This window comes from Otolemur garnettii, unplaced genomic scaffold (genome assembly GCF_000181295.1).
Source record: "Otolemur garnettii isolate 467f Iridium unplaced genomic scaffold, OtoGar3 scaffold00021, whole genome shotgun sequence".
NCBI classification, from domain to species: domain Eukaryota; kingdom Metazoa; phylum Chordata; class Mammalia; order Primates; family Galagidae; genus Otolemur; species Otolemur garnettii.
In genome coordinates, this window is record NW_003852416.1 from 4,190,447 (window position 1) to 4,202,525 (window position 12,079).

At 33.9% G+C, this 12,079-nt stretch overlaps 1 protein-coding gene across 1 annotated transcript in view; it reads left to right on the forward strand.

Annotated features, from left to right (window-relative positions):
- RAB11FIP2 (RAB11 family interacting protein 2) overlaps positions 1–11,615 on the forward strand; it is a 38,690-nt gene extending 27,075 nt beyond the window's left edge. The window contains exons 4-5 of the mRNA XM_003787125.3: positions 4,296–4,341; positions 10,214–11,615. Coding sequence (XP_003787173.1) covers positions 4,296–4,341; positions 10,214–10,441 — 274 coding nt within the window. The 3' untranslated portion in view covers positions 10,442–11,615. The remainder of the gene's footprint in view (positions 1–4,295; positions 4,342–10,213) is intronic.
- The last annotated feature ends 464 nt before the right edge of the window (positions 11,616–12,079 follow it).

A 12,079-nucleotide genomic window follows, 5' to 3' on the forward strand; every position in this document is an offset into this window, starting at 1 on the left:
AGCAGTAATGTGGTTTGGAAGGAAATATTTTGAAAGGTGTAATACATACTTTAATAATACTTGCTTTTAAATGCCTTCCGAAGAGCTTTAAGTGTTGTTCTGTGTGACTTCTTATTGGAAGGTCTAAACTCCTAGAACTAGGAATTGACAGATTGTGCTGTCGTGTAGTAACAATTTTAGCCAGTTTTCATAGATCTTTGTTCTTTTGTGGGCCTTTTTGTCTTTGTAAGTACTGTAGACATTTTCACTCTTCATAGTTTCTTTCCCTTCTTAGGTATTCTTATTCCAAAAGAATGTATGTATGTTCTAAAATACAAACAAACAAAAGGGAAAACACTTTGATAGAGATTACTGCAGTGATCAGTTTTACTACTTTATAAGATTAGTTTGTTTTTCTGGCTTGTTTGTAGAAGACAGGTCCATAGCCCAAATTGAAGAACAATTTAAGTTTCTAACCAGTTTACTCCTAATTTCTTTATTCTTTAGGTTAGCTTCAATGTAAATTCCTAAGTGATATTAGAGGAGAGATACTAATGATTCCTTGAAATATAATATTTGAAAACTATTAACTTCAAATTTTCGAATTAGGGTATATTTGGAAATATTCTTTTTAATTTGAAGATATCACAGAATAAAAATATTCAAGCTTTCATACCTAAAAATTTCAAAAAACATTAAAGTACAAATATTTTTTCAGGTTAAAATATTTTTTAAAAACTAATTTGAAATATTTTTATCAGTTTAAAAGTTACTTTAAAATCCTCTGTCACCTCCAAGCTCTCAGTTCTAATTTTTAAAATTAATTTTTTTCAATTCCAAAGTTCTGTTTTACATACTTCTTTATTTCAACATGAGCAAATCTAAGTTTATTTTATACCTGATTAAAAACATCGTTTTCCTTAACCTGTCACCAGCTCAGTGGAGCAGTCAGGCTGTATTATTCGATATCTTGTCTGACATGAGGACAGCAGTCCAAAGAGAAATATATCACAGATTGGTGCCACACTTCGATAAATAGAGACATTTAATTTTTCACCAAGCTAATTCAGTCCAGTTCAGTTAACTCTTTTTTCTCTGTAAGGACAGATCAAAAAAGGCAGCCATGAAGGACAGAGTTCATGGGGTTTGACACGTTAGTGTGCCAGTATAAAGCAGACCACATGGGAGGGGTTCTGCCTTTAGATTTCACACAATCCCCATACAAGAGCCTTCTCTCTCTGATCTGCACCATGGGGAGCTGGAGAGAGTGGCTCAGATTACTCAGATACTCCCAGGTAGAATGGGAAGTAGCTGGGGCTTACTCCACTGCACACTCTCCTTAGAGATGGAGCCTTGTAACTGAATCATTCTTAAGAATTCTCAGACATTTTTGGTGTATTTGTGGAGTTTCATTTTAGTTTTATAAGCTAAAGCAACTGGATACTATATATTGTTAAGTTTTGTGATTTTGATAAAATCTTTGTCCTAAATGCCTGTCGCTTAAAAGCCCTTATTACAATAAATATAATATTATTTCTATTTCTTAGTACAATGATTTCTTCCTGACACATAGTAAAATGTATACTGTCATAGTATTGTTTATTCTCAAGGATACAATGTGGCGGGTTGTGCTACCACACATGAAATGTTGAGATAATATTTATGAGAGAAGATTAACATTGTCAAAAGATCACCTCCTGCTCAGCAGGTTAGTCCTCAAGTCCTCTTCTTTTGCATCAGAACCCTTCAAGGACTGTTCCGACCCAGCTGCCTGGTACACCAGTCTTTTCCCTGTCCTGCTGTCTAGCAGCCCTAGGCCATGCCATATGTCTGCAGAGCCCTCCTTGTCTAGCCTGCCAAACCTATCCTCGTGTAATTTTAAGTCCTGCATTTTCTGTAAATTAGGCATTCCTTGACTAATTGCTGTGATAGAACATTTCTCTTTGTGGTTTACAAATTTCATTATCAAGTGTTTTTCCCCTGCCTCCCCCACCTATAGCTCTGTGATGTGCTTTCTCCAAATGAGGTGATGTTTACTCTCTGATTAATCTATGTGGCCTATATGTTCAGGCTCCCGCAGTGCAGCTGGTGCTTGTTAAATATATCTACATACAGAGGACGGAGCTTGGGCTGTGCAGCACAGTTAGAGGACAGATTCTAGAGTCAGACCACTCTACAGGTTACCACCTAAATGACCACATGAAAATGCCACTTGTTTCCTTATTTTTAATGATGATACAAAGATATGGGGCCATATGACTCCCTTGAAGATCATGGAAATTAAATGAGTTAATTTTGGTCAAGTGAATAGTACACTGTCTGGCAAAGATTAAGTACTGTGTAAATGTTTATGAAATAAAATGATTTATTGAACATGGTCTATTTGCTAGTCACCAGCACTAAGCATTTTACATGTTGTTAACTCATTGAATCTTCACAGTAATGTCATATGGTCAATGTAATGTCAATGTCAGTAATGTAATGTCAGTAATGTCATTGTAATGTCAATGTCAGTAATGTAATGTCAATGACAGTAATGTCATATGGTCACAGTAATGTCATGTGGTGGATATTGTTGACATCCCATCGTACAGATGAGGGAACTGAGATAATCAAAGATGAGTAACTTGTGCTAGGTCACACAGTGAGTACAGGGCAGAGCCGGGATTTGAATTCACAGCAGCTGGCTCCAGCACACTCAGCTACTCAGCTCTAAGGACCTTAGTGTATTGTCAGACTTGAGTGTAAATCATTTTGTTTTTAAGAATGTTACAGTCAGATGGAGAGAGGCATAGCAGAATGTGTCTCTTAGCCTATTAGAAAACATCCTGTGAGATAATGGGGCAAAAGAGATTAGTCCCACTGGACCCTGTGTCGGCCACCTTGGACTGGAAATTGGAGAGGGTAGAAACCATGTGTCAGCAGCTGCTACCATGGCACTCTAGGCTGAGATGAACTATATGGCGATGTCTTTGGGGATTTTGTTTTGTCATTTTCTTTCAAGCCACTCTTTGCTGGGCTCTTGAGGCTTTGCTGGTGTGCTGACTGTAGTCTGGGACCTTGCAGAACAAACACCATAAAGATGGGGAGATACAGGGAGTGAGACGGTGTGCTGTACATGGCGCCAGTGGGTATTTAAAACAGGTTTCAGTCTTCTCTGCTCTGTCAGTCAGCTCTACTGAAATACTGCATTACCTGCAGGGATTCTAGCTAGAGAAGGTCAGCAACCAGTTCTGAAAGCTAGTCACTTCAAATTTTACTGACAACAAATGAAACATTGGCTACATGGGAAATTCTCTTGAGGAAATTGCCTTCTACATGTGTGTGTGCCTTGTGGATTTTACAGCTTAGGATGTGTACATGTAATTATTGATATTTTATGGACATTAGACCTAGGGCCTAGACTTTTTGTTATACAATTTGAAGTTTTAAAAGTGAATTTCTTAAATCTTCAAAGGGTCCCAGTTATTTTACTGATCATGTGAAAATAATGAAAAAATGTATATTACAGTCCTCATTTTATGTGTAGACTAAAAAGATTCCCAGGGTAGTAGTGCTTTGCAAAGGCTAATACTCTTAAGTGCTGGGCAAAAATTAAACTTGAATAGCACCGCTGAAATATTTACTCATCATATGGCTTTGAAGTTTAGCTTTTTGGTTGCAGTCCCCTTCTAATGGACATGTTTCAAAGAAGAAAATGGTTATAGCATTCAGCTGTGATGTTTTCTTCTTCCCTGCTTGCAAGAAATCTGTTTTGGTCCGTTTTGGAGTTTAAATTTTGAAGACTAGCTACTTAGAAATCACATTAAGGAGAGAAATGTTTCATTCTCATTGATAGGGTAATGTTTGAAGACTAATTTTCCTAAGACGTATGGCATTTTTAACAAAGATTGCTTTAATTCCTTTATTCTGCAATCTCTCCATTCTAAATTTACTTAATTCCCCCTGATATTATGTCAGGGCCTAAGGTGAGTGTATGTATATAAAATGAGTAATATGTTATAAAAGTTACTTTTATAAAATATCTTGTGGGTAAAATCACTATGTTTAAAACTACATGTTTTAGTTATTCAGTTTTGATGATAACTGAAAGGGTTCTTTCAGAGTTTAAAATTGTAGATGCTTTAATAATTTTGAGTAAATGCTGTTTTGTTTTGTTTTTTTCTCTATAGCGTGGATTAAATTTCACTCATCTGAATAATTTGTACTTTAGAAATTTTTTATTTCACTGTTGGTTAAACATGTTTTATTTTTGTGTTTCCCTTTGCATAGACTATGACACTCTTTTAACATTTATGTTTGTGTTTATTATTCAGTTTTCATATGAATCCGACATGCAATGAAGACCTCAGGAAAATCCCGGTAAGTTGCTTGGGAGGTTAGAGAATTACCAAAGAACAAGCCAGTCGTTTCTCTGGCACACATTTTTAAAAATACCTTCATGTTCATAAATCCCTCAGTCACCCAGGTATTGTAGGTTAGCATGGTAATTTTGAGAGAAAGAAAGAATGTGAAATGTAGACTTTACCTTTGATATGTAATAGGGTGTCACTTCTATACTATGTGTATGATCAGTAAGTAAACATAGTTATCATTGGAGCCAATTTAGAATATGCATATTTTATTATAGATTGTTTGAAATTAATATGAAAGCTGTACGTATCAAGGTCAACATAATAGTTACGAAATAGGAGCATGTGGAAAAAACTTTTACTGTTGTTGGGACAAGGATTGAAGAAAGAATAAAGCTGCTTGTTAACATTCAACAATAGGAAAAGCCTCCTGGCGAGAAGAGTTCTAGATAACCAGGAAAGTATTTGGAAGAACAAATACTTCAGACACTTATCTTCTTCAGCGGAACAAAACCAAATATGTTAACAGAGTTGGTAGTGACCTGCCAGATCAACTCATGTATTTTGCAGGGATTATTCAGATAATCTTAACTTCATTGTATTGTTATTTGAAGTCCAGTGTAGAATCTCTATTTAGAGTTCCATTGCGTCTGTAATCAATTTTAAATATATTAAACATAAAGAATAAGTTACTTTACAAGAATATGGGCAAATGTTCTTGGTAGAAAACTAAAATTCTCATAGACATAGGGACTTTATTCCAAGAGGCTGGCAGTTGTTTCAACCATCTGTCCTTAATATGTGTGATCCAGATGTATAATAAGAAATTTTTTAAGTGATCACATATCACGATTTTCTGGAATATGATATATCTAGAAGAAGCCAAGGTGGGTTTGGGGTTTATTAGATAAACCATTCTAAATGCAGTTGTTTGTCTTTAAAATCATAGAAAATGTTAGAGAAACATAGGACTCTGTACTGTTTTTTTGCTGTTTTATGTAAATGATTTGTAAGTTTTGATGTTTCATAAATTTTCAAGTCTTTATAATAATGGCAGCCTGGCAAGAAATGTCAGAAAATAAGAAGTCAGCCTTTGATCAGATAGTAAAATGAATTCTGTCAGGCAGTTACTTAATCTCAAACAAAATGCAACATCAAAAAATCAATTTAATGCGTAGCTATTGTTTATTAAGTAACCTTAATTACAATTTTGATGTGCTTGTAAACGTACTTTTCCAAATCTTATAATTTATTGCTATAAAAGCATCCTTAGAATTCTTTAAAGAAATAAAATGTGAAAATTGTTTTAGTTAAAGGATTTAAAGGTGATAAAAGAATCCTTGATGTGTGATTATTTTTCTCCGGAATACTAACTATTCTAAATGACAGTTAAAGGATTACTAGGTGTTGTTAATTTACTGCAAGATACAATTAAGAAGAGAAAGCTCATCCTTCTACTGATCATTGTTGAATAAAAGTATTTGAACAATTTTCATGTTGAAGATTATAAGATGTTTGAAGTAATTTACATTAAGTTCTCCAATAATAGCCAACTTATTTTTTCCCCTTCTAGACATAGTATTTTGTAATTAAGTTTGTATATCTTATATGCTAGTGCCAACACCTGTCTGTGACAGCGCAGTGTTTAAACAGGAGCAGTAGCCAGTTGAAAGGGCAGTGTGAGCTCTTTAAGGCCTAATTAAGAACTGAAAGGGAGATGAAGGGAGTAGGACAAAAGATGTGAAAGTAGCTGAGATGATATTCCCAGAGCAAAGTTCCTCATTAGAACAATAATGAGATGATCAGAGAATGCCAAGCCTTCATCTCTCTCTCCCTCTCCCCTCTGGTTGCCTTGGATGTCAGTTAGTACCCCACCAATATTTGGTTACCAGGACAACCTTTCTTTAAATCTTCAGTTATTTTGAGTCCTGAACATTTGCTTTTGTTTAAATTTAAATATTGTAAAAAATGTACATTTCCTAGTTTAAAAGGCTAGACTATGTATAAAGTAAAAATGAATCAGTAGTAATTCTCAAAGTCCTGTGCACAAGTGTATATTTAAAATTCTGGATTGGAAAACTTCAGGTAATAATTTTATTATTCCCTCACCCCGTCTGCATTTTCTTATATCCACATATGGACATTTTTAAACAGAGGTAGGGTAGGAGTGAGAAAGGATTGGTTGTGAAAGGGGAAGAAAGACGAAAAATTTACATTAGATTTCAAAATAAGAAGACATCTTAAAAACATATGTGCTGTCTATAAGGAGTGCTGTAGGAAAAAATATTGAGTACTTAAGAGTCTCATTGTAGGTTGCATTTGGTCCTGACCAGTTTGGAGAGTTCTACATTTTAGAAGTTTTTCCAAGAATAGTAATAAGACTCAAACTGTAAAGAGCAGATCATGTAACCAAAAAGCGTATATACCCTGTAATATTCTGAAATTTAAAAAAAAAATTATATTTTCCTGAGAATTTTCTTCTTTAAGCAAAATAATTTTTGTAACCAGAAAATATTTTAATTTTTAATTGTTAATAGTAGTTAATCTTCATTATTTTAGTTGGAGTTATATCAGCAAACCAAAAGATAGGTAAATATTAATTGAGTCTGTCCATCAATGTAATAATCTTATGCCTAAAATTAGAAAGTTTAATGGTTTTCAAGTATGGGATAAAATCTGGAACTAAGCATGAAACTGTTTTTAATTATTTTATGTTCTTTTCCAGAATATAGATTATAGTACGTGTGTTTCTAAGATGTTTTTCTGCCCAGAAATTTGATGCTGAAATTTGGGGTAAAATTTTCACATAAAAGGACAAATGGAAAATTTGTTGAAAAGACCAATAGTGTATTTCTAGGAAATCTATGTACGCATTAGTGTTAGATCATCGTGAGGGAAAGAATAAGACACTAGTAGTGTTTCTGTACATTCTAGATTATGGCTATAAAGAATTGAACAATAGTCTGTAATAATCAATTATTTTGAGAGATTAAATTGTTAGATTAACTTATAACCTTAATTAAGAATTTTTTTACATGTCTTTCATCCTCAGTACCTCTAGAGAAATGTTAAAAAAATGTTTTTAACTACATTGACTGGTAGTTAGCTAGTATAGTGTTAAAATATAACAGTGCAAATAATTTTTTAACTGTATATCATCACTGAGTTAGCTTGGAGAAATCAGCTCTTACATGAATAATTTCATTAAGATTAGAGAGATTCAAACAAATGCTATTATTATGTTAAATAAAGAGAAAACATAAAGCAGTCAACTAATCAGTAATGAATCCCTTAGTTTAATTTCATTAATCCCTGTAATTCTCACAAGAACTCCTATTTTTCAGTAAACGTTTTATTAGAAAAATGAAATCACATTAGTTGGACTTTATTACTTATAAAAAAAGGCAGTTCAGAAAAGTCAATTTGTAGACCAGACAGTTTTAGAATTGAAAGGGACCATTGGAGAACATCTCATTTATCAGATAAGGAAAGTGAGACTTTGGTTTTTGTCTCATATTTTTGCAGAATTGCTCAGGTTGAAGTAAAAAACTTTAGTTTCAACAAATTTCAAAAGTATACTTATCTCTATACTATGCCTTATCTTTACTATAGAAAACTACTTAATATAATAAATGTTTTATAGGAATGCAATTAAGCAGTTAGTATGTGTATATCTCTAAACTACTCATGACCAATTAAACTGGTAGCTATGTGAGTGCTTATGTGTATAGACTTACTCTTGTGAAATTAATTGATTTGAGAGATATGAGAATAGAAAGTAAGTCAACACTTGTCTCTAAAATTGTCCTTTAATGGTTGTAGAGCAATATTGGATATGGTTTTAGGGACAAAGGTAATATAACTCATAAAGTTACATCTGTTGCCAATTTCCAGGGCTAAAATAAAATAAATTGTTTTAAATATATCTTATAACATTCAAAATCATTTCCTTTTAATATCCTCTCTATTCACTCTTATTAACTCTTGTCTTTAATATTTCAATAGCCCTGTGACTAACCTCGGCCCCTCCAAAAATCTTACCCACTTGCCATTTTAATTTTCCTGGTACATAGCTTTAATCATATTCCTCTGTTTAGAAACCTTCAATGGCTTCCTTTTTTCCATAGTGAAAATCTAAAAATTCTTAATAGTAGCATTCAGCATCCTTGGTGGTCTTATTTTCAAACTTACCATTTCAGCCCTTCTCTGCTCCCCGTGCTGTCCCCTATTTTTCACGTTATTGGCCACTATGCCTTGAACCTCGTTTCTTCTTTTAAACAAGCAGAACTCACTGCTCAAAATGCCCGTTATGCATTTCTGCCTCTGCATACTCTTTGAAGTTTTAGTGCAAGCTGTATCTTCTCCACAAAGCCTCAGAGATTCTACAGAATGGGAGAAGTTTTTCAGTTTTGATTTTGTTTGTTTGTTTGTTTATCCTGGAGTGGGGGACATGGTTCAGTAACCCAAACATCAACTTGTTACCTGTATCCTAGCTTCTGTTTCTCTGGGGCTGGCAAAGTCATGGCTGGGATTGGGGGCATGAGTTAATAAACTTTTGCTTTACTGAGGAAAACTCTTGAGAAATATAACACAGTTAAAATAGTTCCTAAACATGGATAAAAGCAAATTTAATTCTTATGGGGAAGGGGGAAAAACAGGTTATTCTTCATTCACCAGTCCTCATTCCTCATCCTTCATTTAATAGATTAGATACTGTTTGACCTTAAGAACAAGTAAACCAATTTCCTTAGTACTTTAGTTGATTTTCCTAAAAGCAAATGGAAATGTTTTGAAAAGGAATGATGAAATTCATTTTAAGTTATTTGGCTTAGTGATAGAACTGTGTTTTAAAAATCATAAAAATTGCTAAGCTGTATTTGGGTACTTTTTATGGAATAAAAAATCTAAATGCTGTCTAAACACTGTAAATAAAAGACAACATTAACAGTACCTTCTTAAATTCTTGAGAAACATTTTTCTTTAGCTTTTGATGTCACATTAATATTAGACTGTTGTGTAATAAAAATGAATTAAATCAATGCCTTTTTCTTTCCTTTTGGGGATACTTATGGTTATACCTAAAAAATGTTATCAATTAGGATAAAGTCAACTACATAAATAAGTGAAATGCGAGAGAATGTAGATCTACTGACCATAAGTATTAACATGGTTATAGTTGAACTCTTTTGAGTTTCCTGAGAGCCCCAGCAAAAAGGGAAATAAGATAAATTAGATAATTGTTATTACTAGAAGGAGGAAATAGACCCATTACTTGGGAAAACAAAATCTCTGCCTACTTTCCAAAACAAAAATTACTCACAGGGGGCTTACTAGGCTGCTGATTGATTTAATTCAAAGTGCTTTCAACATTTCGTAGCAAATCAGGGAAGCAGATTTGATATTATTGCTCTTGTATACATCTCTGATAAAAAGCCAGAGGTACAACATTAAGCCCCAGTTCAGTTGAAGTAATTCCCTGAGGACACATGTCCAAATGCTTAGTTTTCAATAGCATCTTACAGTTTCTCCAAGTTAATTCTTAGAGATCTTTAGTTTTAATCGATTTTAGTCATATTTATTATAGGATATTTCATCCCTTAATTTAGTCTTAAATTATATGGTCAGTTTCTGATCTTAGGAAATTGTCCACAAGATAAAAAAAAGTTAGAGAATTTAGAGTTATAATCAAGGCTTTGATGTATCTGCCCTAGTCCTTGCCTTCCTCTGAGCTGGCTGGGCAGTCCGTGAACTCTCTCACATTAACTCTGGCCAAGGATGGAGGAAAACTTCACAGGATTTGTAAAGCCAAAAGTTCTGTATAGCTACTAGTGTTTTTCCCTGATATTGTATCAACTAAAGCGACAGGCTTTTTCTTGTTCTAGGACAGCAACCCTTTTGATGCCACTGCAGGGTATCGTAGCCTGACCTACGAAGAGGTACTCCAGGAACTGGTGAAACACAAAGAGCTCCTCAGGAGGAAGGACACCCACATCCGGGAGCTGGAGGACTACATCGACAACCTCCTCGTCCGGGTGATGGAAGAAACGCCCAGTATTCTCAGAGTGCCGTACGAGCCATCCAGGAAAGCTGGCAAATTCTCCAATAGTTAATAAAGCCAGTTGTACTGTTTATAATTGGAGGAAGAAAGAGAGAAAGAAGGAAAAACTTGTTACTGAAAGAGACAACACTATGAGAGGTTTCATTTCATACTCTCCTACATTGTGAAAAATTGTTTTACCTGTAAATATCAGCAGGGACTATCAAGAGTGACCTTTGAAGCAAGCAAAATAATTTAAAAATGGGCCATATTCTCAATGAATAAGCAGTTCCTTAGGATTCACTTAGGTGCTGGTGCTGGCCCACTAACCTGCCATATGCCCAGAAATATCTTCAGAAGTACATGAGTTATTCCTCAGGAATAGATTTTTCATAAAGCAGAATTGATACTGTGGTTGGTTTCTCAGAAGTCAATTTGTAGAGCTATTTAGCTTCAGGAATACTGCTTCATTATAAACACTACTGAAAATACAGTTCCTATTTTATATACATATATGTACATGAATATATGTTCATGTATCTTGTATATAAAATACAGGCATATACCTCATATATACATGTGTTTTTAGAACATTTAAAAACCAACTGGTTGCCTCTAAGGTTAGGATACCGATTTCGTAATTTGAAACTGTGTGTGCTCTATCGATGCAAGACAAGTCATCATCATTACCATTATGGTTTGTTACAGAGAAGCTGCTTCAAATCACTCTTGACTGTGTGAACCTTGGTTTCAAAGGGAGCTACTATGTATTACTCCCACATCAAATTTTTGCTCTCTTCCCAAAAGTAATGCTCTAAAATCCTAATGACAAATTTTAGGACCATTCGTTAACTTTACAACAGCATGAATTTCTTTGAATTATTTAATAATTATCTTAACATGGGTATAAGCAGAAGATGAACTAATGTAATTTGTTTCATTGCAATTGTGCATGCCACTAAGTCACTGGCAAAGAAAATATTGTGAAGTTAGCTCTGAAAATAATTTGGGGAAAGAAAAGTAGGTGATCATCTGGTGTTTGATAACCCAAAGCAGTGGGCAAACTCAAGACATGAAAAATTAGGCTTGGTTTCAAGTTACATCAATAACAGAGCAGATGGTTGCTTTGGGGTCTTGAACCAAAATAAGACTTAATAAAGGAAGAGTGAGTTTTTAGAACAAATCTTTGCTAGGATGACATATTTTATATATGTATATTATTCTACCATCCAAACTTTAAGAGTTGATTGATTACAAAATTATGTCTTTTTTTAAAGTCCATTCTTCCAAAATGTTGATTTCTTCCAGAGATTACATATTTGTACAAAATTATTCTGAAATTTAAATTGAAAAGCAGTGGTATAAAAATGTTGTTAATTTTCTGCTTATTTCTCAGCCTTGAAAATCTTAAATATTTACTATGAAACAATGAGGGTATCTGTGTCTTTCTGCATTTAAAGTGAAAAATTAATCTCCACGTGGAGACTTACATAGTCCCCAATCTTTTAATGAATTGCATTTTTCCCTGATGTTCATCTCTAGTAAGACTTCATTAAAAGTTAAATAAAAGCCAGAAATAATAGTTTTGTTCATTTTAATATTTCGAATCAGAGTGCTTGGTCAAGCTTATTTTCATAAGCTAAAAGCCCCATCTTATTTGCATTTTCTGAATTTCTTCACCTTTCTATGAGAATATACATTTTGAAATTGT